At 38.0% G+C, this 27770-nt stretch overlaps 1 protein-coding gene across 3 annotated transcripts in view; it reads right to left on the minus strand.

Annotated features, from left to right (window-relative positions):
• The window catches only part of EPHA3 (EPH receptor A3), a 209855-nt gene that overhangs the window by 166306 nt on the left and 15779 nt on the right, over positions 1-27770 (minus strand). For 2 of the 3 annotated variants that reach the window (XM_064643730.1, XM_064643729.1), the window contains exon 2: positions 26292-26356. In XM_064643730.1, coding sequence (XP_064499800.1) covers positions 26292-26356 — 65 coding nt within the window. Of the gene's footprint in view, positions 1-5497; positions 5598-26291; positions 26357-27770 lie in introns of those variants that run through there. The other variant, XM_064643732.1, reaches the window with a different exon arrangement.

Below are 27770 nucleotides of genomic sequence, written 5' to 3' on the forward strand. Positions count from 1 at the left end.
GTATGTACTACTGATAATTCCTAAATACTCTCCAGTTTGGGAACACAGTACAAGCTTCACTGTTGAGACAACAGAAAATATGGTAACAGTAGCCAGAGGTATTAATGCACAAATTATAAGCATTGCTTACTCAGAAAAAAAACATCTACGAATTCCTCTATTCAGTCTCTCAAACATCAGACCTCACAGGGACAAAAAAATACTTCACTGTTCAGTTAACAGTGCAAGTCATGCAGGAACCAGACCAGCTAAGTTGTGAAGCCTTGGGAGCCAAGGGTGTGTTTATGTACTTTCCTTATTCAAGATAACCAAAAATATCAAAGCAGATATTTTAAAAAAAAAAGTTAGATTCAGTAATAAAATAAACAAAATGTAAGACATTATTAAAAAGAAAACACACACACAGGAAAAGCTGTCTTCTGGATAGTTACTTAAAGCATTAATCAGAAAATAACTCTTCTACTAAATTCAGATATTCCTAAAATAATAATGAAGTTTACATGGTATGACCAGTTCTAAAGCTGACACACAATTCTGCATCATCTACAGATTTTAGACAGGAGACAATGCAAACTAACGTGTCCTAAGTTGGCCCTTCCTAAGTTTCACAAACATGACAGGAAAAAAACCCAAAGATTGCAGTGCAATTCCTTTAAAAATAGAAAAAACAATGAAAATTAATTCATTAAACACTTGCTCCTCCAAATTCAGAAGTATCTGTTTAATTCTACAGACAGCACACTCATTAATTGCAGTGGGATCCAAAGGGGTGAGTGATGAAGGTGCAGATCATCTCGCAGAACTGTGAGTGCTTTGGCATCCCCACCTGACTTACAGAGAGAGCTGCACTGGCTGTCTTTGCACCACATTATTTTGTGTTAGGGCATCTCCGGCTGAACTGCATGGGATAAACTGCCTGTATCTGTGCCTTCAGACAAAGTCAACTGAAAAAAGGCGGGAATGCTGGAAAATGGATAGAGAAAAGGGAAGAATGCAAATTCATTTCCTCTATAGGAAATGGCTGCCGTGTCATTCAAGTCTCTTGTGATTGTAGTTGATCCAGTCTGTTTAACACTGCAGGTCTAAAGTGATTATTATCAAAATATTTCATGTTCAGGGACTTTCTCACCAATGTGCTCAGATCATGGAACACCTGCAATTTTACACAACAAATTCCCTGTTGTGGAGAGACCTGGCAGTTGTATCATCTTAGGTCTGTGTCAAACTTTGTTGTGGCTGGTTTACTATTATGGATCTTATACTGCTGAATTTATTTGCCAATCTACTTGTGTTTGCTATAAGGAGCAAGGAAGCACTTTACAACTTGGAGAATACATCTCTCTAGAATAGGTATCTCCAGGTCCTTCAAGACAGAATTAATACAACCATGGGAGACTAAGTTTTGGAAATCAAATGACTTTTTCAACTTTTATTTTCCACAAGGAGAAAACAAAGGCGTTAAACTCATCTCTCAGCTCTTTTCTATCCATCACACACACCTTCAGTGTGAGGTATAGACTGCTAAATGCTCCTCAAAGCAGAAGGATTTTTATTATGAACATCTTGTCATAAACAAAGTTTTCCCAATCACTAAAACTAATAGGTAGTATAAATACCAGTGATCACGGTTCTTCTTTCCTGACAGCACACATGAAATTCTAAATTGATATATGCACACAGAAATTAGTGTCTCAGCTGTATATGCAACAGAAGAATTACTATCAGTCTTTAAAAATCATGAAATAGAATTTAGAAGCATCTGCATGCTAATCACTGAAACAACAAAAGAAATGGAAGGCGTTTAGAACAAAACAACTTTGTTTTCTATTTGTCACATTGTGTTTTTTAAAGTGGTAAATAAAAAGATACAATTTTCATAAAATGGAAGTATTACAAGTTCAGTTAGACAGCAACCAGTTTATGTTGAAATCAGTTGTTTAAATCTTGTACTGGCTTAATTTGCTTTCTTATGAAGAATCACATTTTTTAAATTGCAGGGTTAAGACTATAGTTATTACTTTAAAATATTTATGAAAAAGACTCATGAAATTTCCTGTTGTTCTTTAATTCAAATATGCTGGAGTCACAGATAATCAAGTTGTCAAGGCCCAAACTTCGAAGGGTTCTTATGTACCCAGAACAAGGAGGGTTTCCTTAGATTATATCAAAATATGAAACAGCTATTTTTCTTTCAAGTCATAAACAGTGCCTGGCATTCCTGCTTACTATATAAATCAAATATTAAATAAATCAAATATAAATCCCTTTTTTACTATCTCCATACTTCTAATTTACCACAGCTTAGTGTAATTTCAGCTTTGTGTACAAATTGAATCCAAGCAATTATTAAATAATTAATAAAATATTATTTTTAAAAAAGAACTATGGGTTTTTTTAAGCACTTTGTATGATTCACTGCATTCATTCAAGCAGTCCCTTTGCAACCACTGTTAATTCACACATTCACATTCTCATAGTCATCTGACTTTGTCTTCATTGTGGATCATCACTTATTAAGGAGAAAAACTTTTTAGATTCCTTCAAATCATAACTATCAGTTCAAAACCAGGGGACTGACCAGCGACTTTGTTTTTTACTATTAGAAACACAAAGGGCTCAACACTGACAAAGAAACCAAAGAAAAAATGGAAATTGGGTAGACTGATACAAGAAATTGGAGTTAGAGAGCTACATATTTTTGCTAAACAAAGCAAAACCAAAATTATCATATGACAGACATTTAAAGGAATACAAAAGGACTTACTTCATGTGATTCACCGGGGTAACATTCACAAAGCACTCATTAAAAAAAAAAAATCCCATTAAGAAACAAGAGACTGATTATCAGCAAATAATTCATAAGAGCAAGAGATACAAAGCTGGTCAAGAAAAGATCTCCCAAAGGACCCCCATTAGCTGGAGTTTTAAAATTAGGCTGTACAACATATAAGAACATGTACTTCAGGGATCCAACCTGTTCATCCGGGGGATAGAAAAGTGGCTTACTTTCCCATTTTATTTTGCTCTTTTGTGTGGAACCTGGTTACAAGGTCTGAAATGAGGCAGGTACTGAGAAGAAAGGCAAGCCGGAAGACCACCTGCATTCTTGAAAGAACAGAGTGGCTTAAGTTGAAACAAATAGCTTGTTCCAGCATACTTACATATTGGTTGCTAAACCGAACAAGCAAAACCAGCACAATCTTTTTTCTTGCAGCTACATTCCACAAATTCCCTATGAAAAAGCTAAAAAACAACCAAATACCACGAAGTGCACCTTCTGACCACAGTTTTAGAGATCTATTGCCTTCTTTCCAAAAATAACCCCAGTAAGATTTAAATAGCTGAAGTAAACTACTGAATATGTAGATACTAATAAGATTTCCACTAATTTCACACATTTTGCTCCAGTACCTCTATGACTAATAAGATGGAACTAGTAGAGATCAGTCCTTCAGAGAATGTATTAGACTCGTTTCCATTCTCTGCTCCTGGTGTGGGGGTCTACAGTGTTGGAGTATCCATTTATGGCCTCAGTTCTTCTAACTACAGTTTTCTTTTATATATTTTATGTGTTGGGTAACAGGAAAGAGATGCAAAAATAAGTTGAAGACATATTCTATGCTGTTGCTTTCTACAGCAGTGTTGAATTACAGCTTTGCTTCTTGAAGCACCAGCCACACACTCCCATTTTTAGGAACAGGGAGGTGAAATACCTTGGTGGGGATCCAAGAACATAAAATGTTTTAACCCACACACCACTTCAGCAGCACCATGGTAAGGCACAGTGTTTCCTTCTCTTTATTTACCAACCACATTCCTCATAGCTATAAAGCTATTGGGGTAGGGGGGGGTAAGGAATGAGCTTTTGTACTGGTCTCTGAAAGATTTCCTTCTGTTTCTGATCCACCTGTTCCTTTTCATCTAGAGCCATTTCTTATAGTCCTCACAGCACTCATTTTTAGTACGGGAGTTACCTACAAATATTTCACCCTTGTTTTATTACATCTAGAGATTGTTTAGGAACTAATGAAATCTTACCATAAAACAAATTAGTATAATAAACTATAATGCAAACTCCATTGTAATGTCACAGTCATCTTAAATAAATTTCTGTCAGTAAATTTCATCAAAATAAACATATTTGTTTTTCCAACTAGGATGGCACCAATGTTGTTGAATTATTTTTTCATCCAGATGCCTCTACTTTTTTCTCCAGACAATGCTGCTCTCAAGAAGCTTTACTTCATGTCTCTTCCACGTTACATCCTCAAATTATTTGTCACAAAACATCTGCTTTGAGTAAATCAGTATTTACAGAGGAAAAAAAAAGATAAAATCCTATTCATTGCATTTGCACAAGGAGGCTAAAAACCACAGGACAATGAAGTATCAGGTATCTATGACAAAGTGGAACAAATTCAGAGATGCTGTGAACTGTGGTGTCCATTACACATAGAGAAACACATAATTCAGGGTGAAAAAGACTGGCTGGTCCTAAAAGACAAAAAGGCAGATTATCCCCCCCTGCTCGGCTGTTTTATTTCATAATAGGAGAACAGAATGAAATTCACTTTTCAGGAATGCCAGGAAAAATGTATATTGCACTGCTGCCTCTGTTAACCATGGCCCAGACACAAAGGTGTCCACAGGCTGCCTTAGGAGAGGACTAAGGGAGTTATCTTGGCCTTCCTGGCCACTCTGCAGGAAGCACAGAGAGCAGGTGAACACTGGGGAAAGGGACAAAGGCCCATCTATCACTCAAATGCAAAATTTGTCAGTGTTTGACCTTCAACTGTTTGGAGGTTTTTATCTGCAAGCTAATTTTCCGCTTTCATTTTTCCACATCCATGCTGCAGTTCCTGAGTACAGTAAATCTCCCTCTTTTTTTTGATATATAATCTCTTTTAATATCCTGTGCTCTCTTATCACACTACAGTCCTCCTCTGTAATATATTGTCCATAAATTTTTCAAATGATATGAACTTTAACAGCTATGGATGTGATTGAAATACAACGGTAACTATTTTGTTCCTACAAAAATATTCTATGGAGGCTCATGTTTGGCCTTTACGCTGAAGTCACATCTGAATCATGAAAATTTAAGAATGGAAGAAAATTGAGTCTCAAACTCAAAGCCATAAAAGGCACAACACCAAAGATGATTCTTTTTCTGATTTTCTCTGATTTATGATATACATTTATTTGTCCATGAAAGGAGATGCACAAGCACTCTAAGTCAAATACACGTAAGTAAAATGCTAAAACTCAAAAATGTGATGTCTCATTCTTACAGCTGATAAATGTTATCAGCCATAAACATATCAGGGGCAAGGCCTATAGATCATATACTACAAATAGAAATTAAAATTAAATATGGTTTTGTTGAGGAACCCAAAGTCTTATATTAAAAATATTTAAAAAGGGCCAACAGTCCTCAATCCTCCATGATAAAATGCTTTCTAAATGATAAAATTCTTTCTAAAATGATCCCACTCACCTGCTGAAATGTTTCATTTTTGCTGCTTTTTTCAGCTTTTTGCTCAGATAATTCCACCAAACTCAAACACTGGTATTTGCTGAACTGAAATTCTGTCTTGAGTCAAATCCAGCTACACTTCCACCTACTAAAGAAATATGATGTCTTTTGAAAATTGCAACTTATTTTTCAAGTGCCATAGTATTCCACTCTATGCAAATTCCACTCTATGCAATGCAGACTAACGGTCACAATTTGTCACAAAAATTCAAATACTTGGGTTTTGCTGCAAGCTACACTTTTGACAGGTCTTTGGAGGGGCCTAATGATAGAGTTTTCACAAAACTTTTCTGCAACTGTAGGTCTAATACCCTATTAAACTGAGTTAATGATTCCAGAGAATCACTCCTTGAACAGTGGTTTACTAGTTAAGCAACAAAATTTCCTACCTGATGCTCTTTACTGGCACCCCATTTCCTATTTACAAAGACCACCATAGTAAAACACTAACTTGCAGTTTAGAATGCGTCACATTAACAGGAGATTAAAGAACTTCTCAACTCAAAAATACCTTACAGAAAACCTGTAAATCAAGTCCAGGGAGCAAAGCACCAACAGTCACACACATTATTGGTCTCCAAATATGAAGACTCTATATTTTTGAGACATGCTTAATGATATGATAAAAAAAAGAAAATCACAATTCAAAGTTTAAAACCTCAGATGATGTGGTAGTTTGGTCTAGGCCTTCCTTGGTGACCAGTTTGTAACCAAGGAAGGGTCCAGATTTACCCAGTATTCCCTACGATTTTTACGTAAGCCAGGCTATAAGAAGAAAGGAGGAAAGGCCTTCGCTCTCTTTCCTTCCAGTGGCTTGGAGGTGCAGGTTCCCTGCTGTTGAGTCTGTCGTTGCTGGGGAGCGAGGCCTGGTAAGGCCTTGTTGACCTTGGGAGACGGAGGTTGCCAGCAGTCGTTCCAGCGCGACTTTCTGTTGTCCCAAGGAGAGTAGTAAGATATTCTTTTGCTAATTCTTTTAGTTGCTAAATCTTGGGCTATTGATCGTGTATATTTTATTTTGTTTGTGTTCCTTTTTTCCCTTTCCCTTCCCTTTTGAAATTGTACATATATTTCAATTGTATATAACTGTAATATAAGTGTAAATATATTTATATATATTGCTTTAGCTGTCTTTCCCTCGTTTCAGTTCTCTTGGGTTTTTTTCTTTTTCCTTGGTTCAGGAGGCGGGAGGAGTTTTTGTGGCGAGGTTTGGAGACTTGGTAGGGAGCCAGCTTCAAACCATATCACCTTTATCTGGTGATAACCCAGAGGTGATTGGATGCCAGGGCAGTGTTCCCTGGAGGGTCTATCACCCCTTGTCTTGTTCGCTGCGGCTGAAAAATCACATATACACAGCACCGGAAGATGTCGGCAATTCTATCTGTCGGCAATTCTATCTGTCGGCAATTCTGCTGTGTGTGCGGGTGTGAGAAGGCCAAGGGGTGCAAGGGCCTCTTTCTTTCCCCTCCAGGGGGAAGAGGGCCCCTGCGGCCCACAGCCCTGCCTAAGCCAGGGTTGGAGGCAGCATTGGAGTGAGTCTGTGTTTGCGAGGGACATGACTCACAAGCAACTGGTAAGCGAGAGAGAGAGAGAGGCAGGCCCTCTTCTCCCCCCTCCTTTTGCAGTTAGGCTGTAGAGGGGGGCTTTTTCTTTCCCTCCCACTGTGAGTGGAGGAGAGGCTCAGCATTGGAGCAGAGCCAAGTGGACGGGCTGAGTGCAGCTCGGTGCCAGGGAGAAAAAAACCCAGGTGAAATTGGAGACGGGCCAGAGAGAGGCTTGGGGGGTGCCCCGCCAAGGTTTGACTAGGGGCATCCGAAAACTTGGAGGAGGAATCAACATTCCAGGATGCGTACATATGATAAGCTGACTGAACTACAGCAGTCTACAGAACCGAGGTATGATGAGAGAGATCACACAGCAGAAATGGCACAGACCCAAAGAGAAAGGACTCAGAACTATCCTGGACTTCGTGAGGGAGAAAAGAACTTCAGCAAACAGCTGGAGGTTGGTGGGGGGAGTGTTTCAGGTTCCCCGAACACTCCCACGAGAGAGAGACTGGATACCTATCAGCCTGAAAAGGCTTTTCCTGGACTAATTGAGGAAGAAGCTTCGAAGGGACTGATAGAAGTGTAATATATATATATATATAGTTGCTTTTAGCTTGTATAGTATTTATTTGTGTAAATAAATGTATATTACTTCCCCTTTCCCCCTATAGAAGCCTCTGCCTGAAAGTTTTTTCTCTTTGGTGTTGAGATAAATTGTGGGAAAGGGTGGGGGAAGCCTGGAAAGTGGATTTTGGATTTCTAATGTGGCTCAAACTGCCACAGGTGAGAACTCCACACCTCAGTAACCTCACTTCTTTTACCATTTGTTTAAATTTCAGCTCTTATTTTATACTCCAGCAACTGGTACAAATCATGGTCAAGAAACAGAAAATTACTTTCTCATTAAAAATTATTTTCCTATTCACTTTCTCATACCCAAAAAAACCCCCCACAACAAACCCGTAGTGTTTTTGCCAGCCCCTGGCTGGCATTTTCTTTCTCCTTTCTTTTTAATTTTTTTTTCTCCAAAGAAAACATTGAGACATACAGCAACTATGTAATGAACAAATTTTCTCTCGTTATTTATCACTAAATAACAAAGATGACTAATTTCATTTCAGAAATAGCAATACTTAATACTTACCAACTATGTTGCTATGCCTTTAAAAAAAAGGGAAGGAAAGGGAAGATGGTTCTTAGTTGTAAGAATAATCAAACCTTGTAAAATTGGCCTAATATATATTAGTATCAAAACACCAGCAAATCTTCATTACGTTAGGATTCTAGTTGTTACTGCAATTTTACTCACTTAGATTTAGTCACTGTCTGGGAAGATGTGGTGGGGGGAAAACAGTTTTCCCCCTGAAGCTATAAAATGGTAAATCCCCAGGGAGTGGTGACCTTTGAGGTTTTGAGCCAATGAGCGCTTCTGCAAAATATAAACATATCACAAGCAGACCGGAAGAGAAGGTAGTTGTAGTAGTTGTTAAAGAAGTAGCCATGTTGTAGAGCCATGAGGAGAAGCAGCAGCAGCCCCACTGGGGGCTAGGCCCCCCCCCAGCCCCCGGCTGGGGGCTGCAGGGACTTTGAACAGTGTTAAACTGGACTGAGGTCTGTGACTGAGAAGCTGGAAGTTTTTTTCCTCCACCATGAGCAGCAGAAGCGGCAGCAAAAACAACACTGGACGGAGGAACAGTGGCAGAGAGCCAGAAGAGATAAGGAGCAGCAAACAGCATGCAGCCAAGGAAGACACAGAGCTGTCCGAGAGAAAGAAAGCCAGCAACAGAGAGAGCAGAACTAAGCTCTAGAGAGACAGAGTTTTGGGGTAAGAACTGAAACCAAAACCCCCGAACTCCTTTTGTGACCTCTCCTAAGTGGAGAAGATGGACTCCTACTGATTGGAAGTCCGGAGATGCAGCATGCACTGCAGAGAGGAGCTGAAAAAAGGTCCTGGAAAGCTAGACCGGGATGGCCAAAGGAATGCAGAGGAGGGCTTTCGCCCCCCACCCCCCCCCCCGCTGCCTTGAGACAGAGCACGGAGCTCTGCAAAGGGGACTTGAATCCCCTGAAGATACAGACCGTCATGAAGACCTCTGAGCTTCATTGATATGACCATGGTGAGGTGACCGTGTCTGAGTAAACACAGCCCACGGGAGATAAGACCCTCGCTTGGAGACGAGTGGCCGAGAGGGCTTGGATACCCCTCGTGTGTACTGGCAGAGATCCAGCTACAGCTGCTGCATGAGAGGAAGAGATGCCTGCTGCCTTAGAGACACTGCTGCTCTGAGAGTGGAAAGGATCTTTTCCTTCTTCCCTCCTGGACTTTTATTTGGAGGGGAGAAGAGATTTGATCCATTGTAAATACTTTTATGTCATGGTAAAGATAGCTAAGATTGTATGTAATGTATTGTAGTATTTATTTATACAGTCATTGTAATATACTCCCTTCCCCCCATTTTGAGTCTCGTGTGGTGTCTGGAAAACCCATCTCACACTGGGTTGAGATGTGGGAGGGGGGCTTGGACTAGGGGATTGGATTTTAGGGCTCTCAAACCATGACAGAAGAAAATATAATTTCAGGAGCAATAAAATAAACATTTATTCTGCTAATATAGTGATATAACCACAGGCTATAAGAGCTGTTCCTCTGAAATCAGCATATTACTGCTACAGCAAAAAGTAGTAAAATTGAGATCAGATTTGCACTCCAAAAAATCCATAGGAATATTTAAATCAACAAAGAAAAAGAAAAAAAAAATCACTAAAGCACACACACATCCAAACTCTTCAGCCACAATGATTACAGCTGCTATTGAAATTATGCCACAGACCCAGAAAAGCTCATTGCAAATTAGTCGTCAGTCACAGGCACATTCTATTCTCATGACTTACATATCATGAATGCTTTGAACTCACAGAAAGGTCAATAAAACTAGTTCCATACACAAACCTTTAGTAAGACCAAAAATTAAATAAAAACTATTCTTTAATATCCGGAACCAAATCAGACTAGAACTGTTAAGTCGATATTACATGTCACCATAATTCTTCTTTTCCCTCCAGAAATACTGAGATGCATTACTACATCTTACTCTTAGAAATTAGGATTTGATCAGGCTTGTGATATGGAACATCACTCACTGTCTATTCAAATTAAGTTGCCAAGATCAGAAATACTGTGACTCTAAGCTTGACAAAATTGATTTTTTTTTCATATTGCACACAATATTCCATCTCCCTTGAAACTGTTGTCTGAAATAACACCTGCTACGTCTAGTATAAAAGTCTAACCATTAAATGATTTTGTATAACATGTGACTGCTTTTCTTTACACTTCTGACAGATACTATTGTGGGTTTTTTTCTATTTCTCTGTGAAAGTGGTATTTGAGAGATATTTATATGACTACTACTTGCAGCCAGCCCTTAAAGCAGATCTGAATGGATCAGAGGAACACCCAAAAGCTCTGAATAATACCTACAACAGTTTTGCTATGCCAACAAGCACCAAAAGCCTGAGGTAATAATATCATGAAAATACTTAGATAGAAATGAACACTGTATTAATGTCTAAATGCCTTATAAGTTCCAAAGTTTATACAATAAATCATATCTATGTGGTTTGATGACTTTTCAAAGAAACTATTGGAAACTATTCAGAGCTGTGGAATAAAGGCAGTAAAGCAAAGGGACACAGATTAAAGAACACAGAGCAAGTAAAATGGTCCAAGGCAGGGGGATTTATCACCTAGACTTTAACTCTGCATACTTGTTATAACTTTTACACATGGAATCACTCATTAACTCTTATTTTTTATGAATAATTCAGAAGCAAGACATTTAATGAAGACTTAATTCCTTGAAGATAAATTTGGAGGAAAGTGGTACAGGCAAAATCATCCAATGCCAGTGAAACCAAATGAGTTGCTCAAAATAGGAGAGCAAGGTCAGAATGTTCAGCTCTTCATATTAATAAAAAAGTAGGAAGTAGAGTAATAAGGAATAACGTTTAGTTTTAGAGCAATAAGAAAGCATGTTAATTCTGGAAGGCAGATATCACATTGCATGTTGTCAATACATTGCAGTACAAGATCAATTACTATCAAATTAATTTCATATTCACCTTGTACCATAAATAATAAAGAACTTGATATCAACACAATGATCTGGCCTATAGCCTTCATTTGAATTAAACTGAATTCTTTTAATATTTACTGCTTTCTTTGGGAATGGCAAGTCTTCTTTGGTTTGTATTTGTTGTTTTTTTTTTTAATTTCCAGTAAAATAAAAGTCTGATTTCCATGACTTGACAGTGTTTTCCTCAGTTGACATACATTGCATTTGGCTACTCTTATATGCTAGCACACTGCTTAGCAACAGAAGCTCTAGTTCAATAAATATAAGTTTATTTTAGAAGATTCTCCTAAAATTAAATTTTTAAAAAAATACCAACTTGTTTGCTAAATGAAAAGACAAGATTTTTATGTCAGATTTCAATGATAAAAAAACCTTGAACTGTCAAGACCTAATTCAGCTCACAGATAACAACTATGTACTGTAAGGCTATGAAATATGTTTATACACAGAAAAGGCTAAATACAGTATTAAATGTATGTAACTTTGCAGAGTTTTTTTGTTTTTCAACTTCTTTTTCAGGCAAGAGTCAGTGTGTCCATGGCTATTAAGCCACCTGCATTTGTGTGACCGTCACAGGAAAAAAAGACCACACAGAGCTTCTACTGTGTCCATAAAATTGCAGGCAAAGAACTATTAGAAATTTGCTTTATACTGTAATACCTTTAACCAAGATTCTGTATTCATGCTACCCATTTAGGTATCTGATGAACTGGGGGAAAACAGACTTAAAAAAAAAAAAGGGAAAGAAAAGGAAAAAAAAAAAAAGAATTTGCAGCAGCAAAAAGTGTCTTGGAATAGCAGAGTTGGTTTTTCATTTACTCTCTTTGTTGACCAACAGAAAAACAACAGACTTGAAGACACAGAGCAATGTCAACTGGTTTAAATCCACTGGTAAACTTTCAAAACAGGCAAAAAAATTCAATCCATAAGCCAAGTGTGTTTCTTTCTTAGTTTACAGCTTATTCATACATAGTTATGGATTTTAAAGATTGTGTCTTTCATTCTTCTTTTTTCTCCTTCCTGAATTTCTTCTCTTTGGCTCTTCTCTTTAGTTCCATCTCCTTTTCCACAACATTTGCTGTAGATGCCTGTTATATTGTTATCTCCTGTTTTCCCCAATATCCCTGATCCTCTCAGTGCACAAAATGCCAAATGTCACCAAAAAAAGCCAATACCAAACCATTCCCAGTGTCAGCACAGTATCGTCTTTCTTGCATTATTCTTGTTTTACACATTTTTAGAGATTTGTGGACATTGAAACAATTATTTAACCTAATTTGGGGTTTATGCAAACTCCATTAATTAAATTATTGTGGGTTATTTCTAAGATTCTTCACTTTTTTTTTCAGTTTGTCCATTCTCTCTCAGATAATACAATATGTCTTTATAATTTATTTTGACCTTTTGGCATTCTTACTTTATTATCATTTTAATAATGCCATTAGCCATTCCATAACCTTTCCAGTTGCCCAGTATTCTCTATACATTGTTCACACCAGCTACCAGTGATTACTAATTGCACTTCTGTATTCATTCTGTCTTCACAACAAAGGCATTTATAGCCATGTTGAACCAATGATTCCTCCTCAGACACTCACTTAACCTCTGTCCTTTCCAGCCATGACTTTCTCCCACTCAATGTCTGGCACAAAATGTGGTGCCAAAATGTAACAGTTTATATTCATTTTGGTTCATCACACTTACAAAACACTATTCACATTTAGGATGACAGAGGTAGGAAAAGAAACCTCACAATCCCCCTACATTAAGTAGTCTCTTTGTTATGTTCAGTGCAGGGGCATTACTTATATGAAGTCATCTTTTAGTCTTAGTTACTTGTAAATTCAACACAATTCCTATAACTAACATGGGTTCACAGGCAGGTTAACTACTTCAACACACTCTGCATCCAAGAGTTCTGTCCAGCCTTCAGCTTGCCCAGAGTTAGACTTGCTGGAATAAAAGGGATTCTGACTATGGTTAAGAATTAAGTTTAGGAAATTTATCAGTCTAAATCTTCCAGGCATCCTTTACATTATTCTTCTGTTTGTCTACGTAAACCTTTTCAACTATTGCACATTGTTAAAAGCATTCAGTAAGTATGCCAGCTATGGTCTGGGTTCTGAGAGACCACCTACCATCGCCCTGTCACCTGGCATATGTAAGATAAAAGGATTTGCATCATGTATATATTAAGAAGCAGTTGGTTACTTCCCACCCTCACCTCCAATATTTTACTCCTGGATCCCTGTCTTCAGTATCTTTAATAGATATTGCAGAAGTTGATGCTTTTGCATAATTTTCAAATACTGTTAATACTCAATGCAATTCTTTACCAGGTTGCAGAATCACATTTCAGTGGAAAACACGGTGAGTATGAGCATACCTAATGTGCTTCTTTTAAATACAGAATCACATGCTCGAGATTTTCTAAAGGACTCAAATAGCTAGAAATACAAACATCGGCTTTGAAACACAAATATATATTTCTAAGGCTTTTTTTTCTTAATTCTATTCATGTATTACGGCTTTATGCTGTAAAACAGAGATGTACATCCTCTGTGGGGTCATATTGAGTAAGTTTGAGACCTGTGGTTGAGTCCTGGCTCCCCCCAGTTAAATGTGGCTGAAATCAGAAAGTCTGCAAAAGTTATTAGGGACAGACAAAAAACCCTCAGGATTTATATCAGGATTATTAAAACCTATTTCCTTAATGGAACAAGTTAAACATGGCAGGATTCAATTCTAATATTGTAACTGTGTAAATGGACATTTTTTCTTTAAATTATAATAATTTTTTTCATATATCTGGCAAACTCCTCCCATACAGTTGGTAGAATCTTGCTGTAGGTAACAAGAGGAAACAACTGCACCAAAGCACTCACTGGCAAGAAACACAAACAGGAAAACCAGTCTGTTCTTCCTACAATGGTGAACAAGGGAAATTCAGCATTAAAAGGTAAGCTGAATGGAATGCTATCACTTGCAGTTTTGTTTTTCTCTTCTCCTCCCTTTTTTTGGTTTTATAAACACATTTTTATTTAAAAAGGAGAAAAAAACCCCAAAACCAGAAATTATAAGCAGATTGCTTCTTGTCCAATTCCTAGGTCTTTCCTGGATGAGTACCCTTTGCTGAATTTGAACAGAAAAACAAAAGAAAAAACTTGAAAGGTTTTAATTAAAAGTCTCTGTTTTACTGCAGAATGCAAAAGAAAGATTTGAATGTGTATCTTTAAAATCAGTTTTTCTAAGCCAGGCATAGCCAGAGAAGTAAAGCAGTGCTCTAGTTACTAAATGAACCTGATTCCTAAATAAAACACATTGCAAGTGGCCATGCCAAACCCTGTTTACATTTGGTCACAGCACTGCCTTTAACTCAACTACTAAACCAGGTTAAACAAACCTACATCACATTTGATCAGTGTTTGTAAATACCTCTAACGTGCACCACTTCAAATGCATATGGTTTAAAAAAGGTCTCTTCCAAACATGTCAGAAACAATTAAATATACATTTTATATTTAACATAAAATAGGATGGCAGACATAATCCAGTACATCAGCCCCTACAAGAGTCCAAGGTCATACCTTTAGTTCAGAAACTTCCTTGCTCCACTGTCGAATTCTCTTTGCTTTTAAAAGGACATAAGCACAGATAATTATATGCTTAATGCAAATTATATACTTAATAACAGATTAGATTACTCTTTTACACCTTCTATATGGAGACCTGCCATTCTTCATGTTAAAACACAACTCTGAGTCAAGTAAAACTTTACTTTCTTTGCTCTGTCTTCAAAGTCACTGCATTTCAGCCTATTCAACACAAATTGCAGGCCATTCACTTTGTGTCTCTATTAATAGCAGTTTAACCTAGTAAATTAGCTCTATGAGCTTAATGCTGCCCTCCACCTTCTAAATCAAGACATTGCACTAGTGCAGTCATATGCAACAACTGAATTTTCAAAATGCAGCATACCAGATGTTACTTCCCTAAAATCCTAAGAACAATATTTACTATTTGCAAAATGTTCTCTATTCTCTCAGTTTCAGCTCGCATTTTCTTTATCAACATTTTAAAATAAACATCCAAATTTTTTCAGGAAGTCAGAAGTGGGGTAGCCCAAAATTCACCCTCTGCTACAGCACAAGCCAGACAATGCATGGCTTTCTCTTAAAATACTACGGAAATTAAACATTTGGCAGTGCTGATGTTCAGTAAAGGGTTTGTTCCCAGATTGGTAACTGTTGTCTGCCCATCCAATCCCATTCTCTGTGCTCCAAAACCTCTCTTTAGTCACATGTGTACTTTGCAGATACCTCCAGTTAGTTCCAAGTCTACAAGAGCGTAGCAATTTAGGAGTCCTCTGGTTCTGGCAAATCAGTCACAAAGCAGAGGGAAAGTTTCCACCTGGGCTGCACATTTATTTTGTGCATTACTTCACCACCCCTGCCTGTCCTTCATCCACATAGTACTTTTCTACTGCTCTGATTAACATCCACTCTCTGGATGTTTTCATTGTAAGAAGATGTTCTAATCTGAAAACCGTTTACTTCTGAATACACACAGCTGAATTACAGTGCCATCAGGAGAAGTGCAGCTCAGCTTCTCCCCTAAACATTTCGTCAGGCTAAAACACTTCTTTGTAAATGCTCTGCATTTCAAACATTTATTACCAGGTTTCAGAGCAAAATTAAATTACCATCATGGATACGTTATGTTGATTAATAAAGTGTCACAAAAATATTAGTGAAAGTTAAACAGGTAACACAAGGATACTAGGGAACATAAACCCTCAAGTTCCAGTAGCGATGTTTGCTTTGCCAGGTTACACATCCCTAAGTTTGATGGAATGCATTGCACATTATGTATCATACTACACAGTCAGGAAGAAAATTAACTTCTGAGGCCCTGGTTGGGATTTTAATTTTGCATTAACATTAAGTGAACAGTGGAAAAGTGAGAATCCTATTTGCTTGAACTTCTAGTATTTACAGAGGTTCATGAAGACAGAGTTTTGAACAGGTGACAGCCACAAATGTCACTGAATCAGTCTCTGAAATATGAATAAAGGAGAAGGGAAGCCAGGAGTTAACCCAAGCTCTCTCCCTCTCAAAGAAGCCAAAGGGTCCTGTGTTTTCTCTGGAACATGAAGGTTGTTGTGGCATCTTTATTCCCTACTGTCATGTGGGAAAGAAGCTCCAAGTCTTCCAGATGGAAGGCAGCAGAAATAGCTTCATAAGCAATTTAAATCCAGGTTGCTTTCTGTAGATTTTCATCTTGATTCTTTACTCGCCCTCACACCTGACATCTCTCCACATAGACTTGCATGTTAAATGTCATTATATCCAGAGTTCTCACCTTCAGTTCAGCTGCTATTATTTCCTTAGCTCTTTTTTGTGTCCTATTCGCCCACAGGAAACATGTTTGGTTTTTTTAACAAACAAAATCCACACAAACAAGTAAAAACCTCAAACAAAACCAAAAACACAAACAACTAAACAAACTCCAAAACAGTCAATTTCAAAAAGCACTCCTGTTACTGAATCTTAAACAAATAAAGTCTCCCCTCTGAGCAGAAAATACAAGCTTAAGTGTTTTTGCTATAATGGAAAAAGCTCTTAAGATTGGAAAAGGCCTTGAAAACATTTAAATTTTGGATAAACGTGTCTCCTGTTATAAGAGCTTCTGGGTCACAAACTAGTATAGAGCCAGACTTCTCATTTTTAGGAGAAATAAGTCATATTATGCTGTTAGCAACTCTTTTCAAGAAAACTCAACCCCTTCAGAACCCATTTAGCTTGTAGTTGTTAAATTCCTGAGTTGTAAAAGGAATGTAAAATAAATTACAGTGTTGCTTGTGAACTGTTTCTAGACTGAAACAATAGATCAGTTATACAGATAAAACTTTCTTACTTCATCCCATTCTTAGATTTTTTCCTGCCATCCTAGTAGAAGTTTTCCACATTAACCTTCCTGTTAAGGAAGCCAGTATGGCATCAGACCTATTAATATTGCTCAGTACCAAGACAGTCAGAGCACAAATACATATGATGCAAAGATACAAGATTTGCTCAGTCTTGTAAAGAGAAAAAGCTAAGGAATGATCTCACTACAGACTGCAACAACTTGAAAGTGAGTTAACACAAACCCCTCTCAGTAACAGATGGTGTAAGAAGAGAAAATAGCCACAAACTATGTCTTGAGAGATTCAGGCAGAATTCTATCCACCAGAAGCCTGTGAGGCACTGAAACAGGCTGCCTTGGAGGGGCTGAGGTATCTCCATGCTCAGGGCTTCCCAGACTGTCATCCAAAACCATAGTTGTTGACCTGGCAGAACCTTAACAATGGTCCTGCCCTGGAGCAGGAGATTGGATGGAGTAGATGACCTCCTGGCAACTCTTCTAAACACCTTTTTAATATTTCTCTGATAATCTGTATCTCTGAAACTAAGATATGTTTCAGGATCGAATTTTAATAAAGATTCCAAGTGAAAAGTAGGTTCTGATGCAGCCTGGTTCATAGCCAACACTAATAACGTCACCTTCTCCTGTCAGTCATAACTTTTGGGTGAATTAACTTGAAACAGGTTAATTCAATACAATGTTTTTGTTGAAATCAATGAAGTCTAAAGAGGCACTAATTAAAGGATTAGTGGTCAAAATCTACCTGTAACATTCCAAGATAAACAATCCATATAGGCTATTAATTCCTACCTTTGCCTAGCTTTTCTTTTCAGAAAGCACAGCATATAAACATTGACATCCAACTTAGGAACTAAGTTTCAGCTACCGTAAACAGAAACTTTCCTGTAGATTTAAAAGATTCACTTTGGGGTTAGGCTTTTATTTGGTTTAAAAACAAGACCATAGAGCAATTCCAGTTTTCTCCCTGGAGTCTAACTAAAATCAATTGTCAGGCTCTCGAGGAAGGAGGGTGTTGACTGCCCCTACTTGTCTTATGCAACAAGGCACAAACCACATTGCAGCACAACACTCCATTTGTACTCGTGCTAACAGACAACCAGCAATCAGTCTGCATGTCTTAATTATCCTTTGGGGCCTCTGCAAACCCAACAGCTGGAAATAACGTTCCAGCCTGAGACGCACATCGAGGAATAGCAGTTAGGCAGGAAAAACTAATCCACAGATGCAAGGGCCAAATGTCACAGAGTAAAACTCCGAGATTTCATCACCATATTATGTAGAAGATAGTATCTACAGGCAGTGCAGAGAGCCCTTAGCCCCAGCATATCCTTCACAGAGCTCAACCACTGATTAAAAGCAGAGCACGAACACAAGACACGCATTTCACCATAACACCTTCTGCTCCAAACCAAACCATGGACACCAAGAACAGAAATACTGGCCGCTTGCTACGGTCTGGGGTTGCACATACCCCCCAAGGGACCCACAGCAGCAGGGGAAGGTCGCGGTAAGTCTATCCGTGCGGGAGCCGGGCGGTGCGGGACACCGAAGGAACATCGCCACCTGCCGAGCTTTATCCGAAACGCTGTCCTAAACACCCCACCGAGCTTATAACCCTCCCGGCAAGCGAGGGCTCCCAGCAGGATGGGAGGGGAGCAGAGGGGTGGGTGATGCCCCCCCCGGCACTCTCCTCCTCCAACGCAGCTCCCGGGCTGTGTCCGCTCCGCCCCGACGGGGCACCCGCCGGGTGTTTTGGGGCGACCCCTCGGCTGGGGATGCCCCGAGCCCCCGGAGAGGGGTCCCGATGAGGGAAAGGGATCCTGGAACAGTGGGAGCGAGGAAGGCGCTTTCTCTGCGCCCTCCGACACCCGCGGAGCGCAGGACGCTTCTCCCCGCTCCTCCTGCCCGTCCTGCTCCTCGCGTTCTCCGAAGCCGAACAGGAGGGCTCGCAAATCGCTCCCGAGAAGTTAAAGCGTGCGAAAATTAGCAAATTAATTAACACGACCCTCAGGCTGTTTCACAACTCAGACTGGGGGAGGGAGGAAATAAAGCGACATGTGTGTCTCCTGCCTTGGACCATCCTCCGTCTCGCTGTTTCAGCAAAAGCCATCAGTGCACTGACGCCTTTTAAAAGCACAATTTTACATCGTAGAAAATACTCTCCTGCACGGACAATCATTTCACACTGAATATATTGGATATATTTTCTTTCTTCTTCCCCACCCCCCCCCCAGATATCTAGACTGAACTACCCACCAAAACAATTTAGACCATAAATATAATGCACAACCCACACCAAAGCTATCAGGAGAAAACATTTATAGGCACTTTTTAAGGGGAGACTGTAGTTACTTTTCTTGTGGGCTTGATGTTATAAAACAGTCTTAAAATCGACTGTAGTGTGCCCCTGTGATAAATAATGTTGCATTTCATGACACCTATTGTATTTACTTTGTTCTGTTCCGGTTTATTCAAAAAAATTCAGCACAAAAGAATAAAAATATGAAGTAAGAGTTTCTTTACAGAAGGAAAAATACCTCATGGCAATGAGACCATTTGAGAGAACTTCTCACAAATGGCCTGTCTTTATGCTGACAGAAATAAAATTCTGCCCATGAGGAGAATGATGTTGTTTCTAAGCTTTGAAAGTTAAAAAGGAAAATTGGAAGCTGAAGTATCTGCGCTTCCAACTTTAAATAAGATCTTTATTTAACTCTTGGAATAGAAGCCAAAACTTGCTCTCTCTTTTTCTCTTTTTTTTTTAAATTTTTTTTTTTGAAACCACAGCAAACTGATATCAAACCTTCAGCAACCCTATTACCAGTAAATAAAACGACTGATGAGGCTAATAAAATATGGGGAGGCTGTCTGCATTTTTCATTATAAAATATGCTACAAGGGCATTGCCCTTATTGCACTCTTTTTTTTGTTTGTTTTTCCAATTATTTTTTAATAGAAATCTCATAATTTGAAGTAACAGTAAAAAGGTGGGGGGGAAAGGCTTTCTCCCTCCCTTCAAAATCATCACTGAATAGAAACTAACACAGTATTTACTTTAGATCAAGTTAAAAGTTGTTTTAAAAATGTATCAAAACAGTATTGTTATGATCACATTGATTTTTTAACTGAATGCAATACAGAGTACAATTATCAAAAGAACACATCTCAAGAATATGACATTTTAAAAAGACTTTTCTTTCTGGTAATAATTCCTCACAAGACCAGGCATACATAAAATTCTGAAGTAATATGCATAATCTTTTTATCTCATAGCTTGAAGTAATGCTTATCAGAAAGAGGGGGGGAAAGTACAGTACAAATAATATTTTTGTTCAGATTTTGTATAAAAGCGGCACGAACTGATTGAAGAAACCACCACTCCATTCTGATTCAAGGCTCTGAGTGTGAATGAAGAGATTTTAGTTCAAAAATTACGCAGATTTTTAAATGTCTCTCTCCAAAGCAAAATCATTCACTTTACAGTAATACATTCAAATAGTTTCATTATTGTAGGAAGAAAACAAAAAGTCGAAACAATGAGAAACAGCACGTGCTTGATTACAGAAAACTGAAGGTGAAGGGGAAAAACTTAGGAAAGCTTTAGTAAAAGTGCTCTTTTTTCAACATCATCTCTTTCATTATTTTGAAAAAAAGGAGAATAAAGTGAAACAAAAATACTTTCTTTGTGCCTCAAAAGCATATACTGCAGTGAATAAAAAAGAATATATTAACAAAAAAATTTACTTTCCCAATCAGCTGCTCAGTATAAGATGAAACAAAGTCTATGATTCACAAAACCAGAATCCCAAGTAGTTCGTTTGACTTTCCATTGTCAAAATAGACTGTGCTTGCATTTCAGACTTGATACACAAGTTGTGAAAGGCAGGGCGACAGTAGAAAACACATGAAGTTAAGGAGACCAGAGCTAAGGCAAAACATAGATAAATCTTGATTTTAACAGAACACATTGTTTTAAGAAGTAATAAGGAAATTCCACTGCTAATGAATAGGAAAAAGAAAGTGTATAATAGCACAACGTGCTTGTTTTCATTTTTAAAGCAAGGGCTTAATTTTATTTTACAAATATATCTTTCAGTTTCATTCTTTTGGCTCGTGCCAATCGTTTGATATCATTTGCTTTACTTTGAAACTCATTTTCACAACCACACAGTGATTTCAGTAACACTGCCCACTTTCAATACAGCACTGCTTAGAAGCTGACAATTTTGGTGTCAGCCAAAAAACGAACACAGACTGAGATGTCAGTCAGCATCAAAAGAAAACTAAAATTAGGTGTTACAAAAAGTTTTGTATTTGTTGGCCAGTTCAAAGTTTTTTTGACAGCTCAGCTGTCCTAAGATCCTGCAGTGGTGTGAAAATATGAGGCACGTGCAGGCAAGAAAACTTTTGTGTGTGCCCAGAGGGCAAGACTGAAGCAGGACAGTAGGAAACCCATTGGCATTAAGGACCTACAAAAAAAAATACAAAACCTTCCATCACAGGATGCAATTAACAGCAAGACACAAAGGTGCAGGAAAACAAACCTCATTATTTCCACCACTCATGGAAATACTTATTAATCTTCAAAATGTCTTCTATTCAAACAGAGAAACTTTCCATTCACAGTGGCCCAAGTGACTGATTCTTGAATGTCATTTATTTGAGGGCACCTTAATCAGAGCCAGGATACAACGCTGCAAAAGTTTTCCTCTACCTTCATCTAGTCACAAGGGATATCCAAAAGCTTATTTAAGTCAGACACTTCTGCAGTCACTGTGTCCATGACATCCCACAAAAAAAGACCCAAAAATTTCTACAGTGCCACTCATTATCCAACTATTGAAACCAGAACAAATGAAGCCAAGGAGACTGCCAGTATCCTGGGTAGGCAGTAACAGAGTCTAATGTGACAAACTACTTTCACGCTTTTGAAATATAAGAAAGGAGGCATTTTTCTCACTTTCACTTGGATTTTTTTGATTCTAACCCAATTTTGGTTGATGGAAAAACTCTCATTAATCTCAGTCATGGAGGGTCTAGCCTTCCTAGCACTGCACAAACTATTACAGGAGCAGGGAATCTTATCCTTCTCTCCTCTAATCCTTATGAATTGGTTTCCATTACCAAAATCATCATCATAATCATCATTATCAGGGGGACCACTGAGATAAAACAAAGTCATTCACACCAGATTTCAAAGTACTTCAGTGTACAGTCAGCAGCTCAAGTACACACCCAAAAGTTTAAGGTACTGAGTATGTCCAGCTCTCAAAGAAATCTGATGTTTCTGAAGAAATTTAGAGATAAAAAACTGTTGAGATCAAAGACAGCATCTTTATTTCCCAATCAGTGTCTTAAATTTCGCCTGCAGTTTACTAACTTTGGTCATGTACTGAACACATTGTGGTTGCGTATTTTTGTGTTAGGGTTGGTTTTGTTTTGGTTAGGGTTTTTTTTGACTTGTTTGGTTTCTCTTTTAACAATTATCTATTACATGACAGTAAAAAAACGCCAGAGCATTCTCTTCTCTAGCTACAAACAAAACAAGATAAGCATAATTTCTCTTTTACTTTTCTATTGACTATGTAAAAAAAAGTGCCACAAAATTTCAAGTCCATAAATTTGACTAATAAACACGTAAAGACTGGGTCACAAGTTGGGTGACTGCAGAACGACAGACTGTGATTATTTGTCACAAATGTATTTTTTAATGTTACATACTTTATATTACATATTACATTACATCACAAATGCTTTGGGTTTTCTTTCACTTCCCAAAGAATGTGGAGGAGTCAGACACATCTTTCCTACTAAAGAACAGTACTGAAACCAATACAACTCCTCACATGAATATGCAGAGCAGGATTTAGACTGTACTCTTTCTGCCCTGTATGAATTATCCATCACGTTTCCATTGTACATTATTAAAGTGACTTGCTTAATCCTCCCAACCCCCCCATCTGTGCTGTAATTTATGGGAATTACGGTTAATGATCATTTGCGTTATGCTTAATCAGCATATCAATAATATGCTCGGCACACACTAAGTAGTTCTTCTTTCTTCCCCCTTTAATGAAACCTATAGAAATGGAGCTGGTATTTGACTGATTGGCATTACAAAAAGGTTGCCTAGGCAGGTGCTGGGGATGGTAGGACAGGATAGAGGCCTTGAGGCTGCTGCCAGTCAACAAAACCCACTATTATATTTTTTAATTCTGTTGCCTTGTTATCTAGAGGGGCTGATGCTTTGTACTTAGGGGTTTGAATGAGCTTGACCAGATCAGTGTTACTGAGGCCAAGGCTGTGGCTGTGTGGGATGGTTCAAGGAGACATCACATTCTTACAGGGTGATACTACTAACCACAGTCTAAAACACAGGGTTCTTATGTGGGATACAGAAACTTTTGAATACAAATGAGCTACAAATCTTAACATGAATATTCAGGAATTTCTGGAAAGCTGTTATTATATATGCCCATGTTGAGGCTGACTTAAAAGAATAAAGAAGAACCCTTGAATGCTGAAAATGACAACCAATCAATTTGAGTCATTTTGCCAGAAAGAAATTAATAGCATGTATTGATAGGATAAAATTATTAACCTAGTAAGAGGTTTAATAAACACTTCAGCTAAATTATTTTTTTAAATTCTGTCACTCACCAGCCTTGCTATACAGACATTTATGAGAACACTGCTGCATGTTTGAGAGGAACTGGCACAACACCAATATTCTCATTTGTGAGTCACAGCCTCAAGTGCAGCTCTATTAGCTTTACCTTGTAAATCACCACCATGCTATTAGCAATCTTTCAATATGATGTGACATCTTTATTATAATGTTTTTCCACTGAAGTTTAAGTTCATATTTTAGTTAGCTCTGAGACAGACACAGCCATATTTACCAGGTTTAATTAATTGACTATAAATAAAGGGCTGTAGAAAGAAAGCGTTCCTTTCACACAGTGTTCAAGTTGTCACCATTTCAGAGCAAAATGCCAATTTGGACAGGATAAACATTACTATTTCTACGCTTTACATTTATATTTCAATATGTAAGCTTAAAATTTCACAGTATTTTGAAGACTACAGTTTAGAGACTCAGTTCTTTTACAAAAACAGTGACAGCATATGACCTATATTAATCTACTACTAGGCATTTTTTAACTAAGAATTTCCTTAACTTGTAAGAAGATTAGTACAATTTACTTGTACTTACGTTGAAGACATGATTTACTCTGGCTTCAATATCCATGGATATTGCAGTAAACAGGAACAACACGTACAGCTACACACAAACAAGTTGTGCTGGATTTACCTGACAAAAGACTTGCAGGAGCTAAAAAAAAATTGCTTTGACAGATCTGGGGGCCCTTTTTGGTGGGGTAATGCAGCACATCTGTTTTTCTTATAGCCCCCAAGACACCCTGCATCATTCCCTACCAACTGCTTTAGGCATTCAAGGCAAGAGAGACACAGCTGCAGGGAGGGGAGCAGCAGATCTGCACAGCTGCAAGGAGCTGAGCAGAGCAGAAGAGTAAAGCAGAGGAGGGGGCATGGCAGCTGGGAGAGAAAAGGAGGGGGAAAGGCTTTGCGAGAAATAAAAAAAAAGGAAACAAGAAAAAAATACAAGTGAAGACAAAACAAAACAAAAAAACCCCGATGAGCCAGAAATTGCTGGAGAGTTCCTTCTTGGACATCCTGTTTAGACATGTTTCTTATTGGGAAAAGTCAGCAGGAAAAGCCCCTGGAAAGAAACATGAACCCTCTTCCCACTTCTTCCCCACGAGAATGGAACAATTTTATTCAGAGACACAGAAAGAGGTCCATGTGTTAACTCAAAAAATAAACCAAACCTTCATCTTAAACACTGCTAAACACCTGCATAATATGTAATATCAAGAAGGCACAACCTCAGTATTAACCACTGAATCCCACAAGGCAGAGATGCAAAGGTACTGTTAACATCAATCTCTGTAAAAGCAAAAAGGTGAATTAAGAGATGACCAAAGCAAAAAAAAAAGCCCAAAATTTGCATGTTCTTAACCCTGCAGACAAACCAATGAGCAAATACCTACCAACACCAACATGGTTGGTTTGTAAAAAGGACAGTTGTTGGATTCTTGACTAGTGACAGTTTTCCCCAAGGATTTAGAAGAGGCAGTACTCTCTAAGAGAAGTTTACTCATTGGGTGGAAGACACAGGCAGACAGAGATGCATGAAAACTTAGAGGAGTTGTCATCCTAAAGGTGGAAAACTAAAATAAGGTTGCCATAGAGGACTTTAAGGGTGGGCACAAGTGACAAGACAGGAGAAGAATGTAGAATGAAAGTAAAGTAGAATGTAGGAAGAGAATAATGGCTTGTTCCTACACACAAATACACACACAGATTCCACAGAGACTTGAAGTTGTGGAGTGGCCAGATATCAGCACCACGAGACAGATAAGCACGATATTAAGTTATAAGGTTTTTTTTAAAAGAGACTGCTGGCAAAAGTTTTGTACAAATGATGGAGTTAGTTCAAACGCACAAATGTTCTAAGACTCTATATCTTCAAAGAGAATGTCCAGTTTCACGAGCTCTAGATACAAGGTAAACAAAAAAAAGCCCCAAACCAACCCTCTAGAACATTATTTAGACATTTCTTTGATAATATTTTAAGGCATAAGTAAAAGTACTTGAACAATTCAGCAACAATTCAGCACAAAAGTTACCAAATAAGTACTTACATCACCCACTTATGTCCACACATTTTTCACCTTCTGCTACTTCCATCTGAATAAATTAGCAAATAATACAATGAAGCAGACCCATTATACCTTTTAGGAATACATTTTACAGTAGAGGAAGCAATAGTACCTAAAGAGAGCTTTTTGTTGTTTTTGTTTTTTGTTGTTCAAGGCACCTCTTGCTTTCATTTTGCTCCACTAAGAGTGAGCTCTTCCTGGAGTTTACACTGAGTGTGATGTATGTTGGTAAAGAGAAGGCACCATGGCTATGTGAGCTCTCTACTGCAAGTTTAGAGACTATTTTTGAAACTCCAAAGAACCAGCATTACTGCACAGTGTCCTCTGAAGAGGAAACAATGGTTAAACAGCACATTGGTCTGTAGCAGCACTTTTCCATTTCACAGTCTGGTGAACTCACCCCATGTGCTGGGTAGGAGATCCAGCCCAGCTCCCCTTGAATTGTTTTTGAATCCAGAAGATTAACTACAAAAGAAGACAAAATGAAGAGCAATGAGTTTCCTTTGCCTCTGTCCAGTTAACCTCAGTTACCCAAACCAAGAGACGTGTTTATTTGAGGACCTTGTGAGCATTGATTTGTTCAGGTGGCCTGGCAGTTAGCTACAGAGAAGAAAAAGACAGACAAATGAAAAAGATTGTCTTGTTTATCTTAAAATACAGTATGAACAGCAGACGGGGAACTTCTGAAAACAAAAAAAGTGACAAAAAACAAACAATGGATTGCTGGCTAAATTAATTACAGCAGGGGGTGGGAACTGAACTCTTCTATCAGCTGCACAAACTGCAGCCTTTTCCCCTTGGATGCCTGAAATCTGGGTCAATGCATCTAAACTACATTGGTGAGACCTAAATATTTTAATCATTATTTGATTAAAAGCCTGTATTTGACATATACAATTTTTCTGAGAACACAGGACTAAATAATGAATGCTGATTAAAGTCTTTCCTGCAGTTCTTTCTTCCTTCTGGTCTAATTTGTTCTCGAATTGTCTTGCAGTAGTGTTTTCTAAATGTCATGTGTAACACATTAGATATAAAAGTAATTATTTACAACGTTACAAGTTCAGACAAAGCTACTTTTAAAGAGGGCCATCAATTAATTGCTAATCTTGCTGTTATGTCTTCTTTTTTTTTTTTTTTTTGAGGTCTGGAACAATTTTCAGGATAAGAAAGATCTTATTTGTAAACAGTCTGACAGACATTTTCCAGTCAATCAAATCACAGTGAGTTTATACCCATTTTAAAATAAATACATACATCCAAATTAAAGGATATTCTTCTTTGTCATTTACTTATTTGTTTTTTACAAGCAAAAAAGTCAGTTCTGTTCCTTATCTTGGCCATATAGTCTCCAAGTGCTTAATCACACAGTTCTTTAACCATCCTTTTCTTTATTAAAATGAAGTAGAACAGGTGAATTGATACAAAGCACTATACAAAAAAAATAACCTCTATATAAATACAAACCAATCAACTATTAGTACACAACATGAAAATGCTGTTTGCAGCTGCACCAATCTGTGCTCCTTCAATATTTATTATCTCTGATCTGGGTTTACTTTTGTTGGGTGTGTTCACTCTCCTCCACATCCCCTTTAATTTTTTTTTCCTTCAATATGGAAATTAGTGATAATGAGAAATGAAATAAATCTCATCTTATGCTAGGGAATTTTAACACCTGAGAACAATGGATCTGTTAGAAGTGGCCACTGTAGCAGTCTGAGCAGCTTCAGCTTCTATTTGTTAGCCTGAAGGGTTGTCACTGCTCCCAGAACCAGATGGCCTGGGCATTGATACTCCAAGAAAATAGAAGAATAGGATAAAAAAAAAAAAAAGGGAAATTATCTATGAATCTGCTAAGTTAAGCTATTTGTATTAT

This window comes from Pseudopipra pipra, chromosome 2 (genome assembly GCF_036250125.1).
Source record: "Pseudopipra pipra isolate bDixPip1 chromosome 2, bDixPip1.hap1, whole genome shotgun sequence".
Lineage (NCBI taxonomy): Eukaryota > Metazoa > Chordata > Aves > Passeriformes > Pipridae > Pseudopipra > Pseudopipra pipra.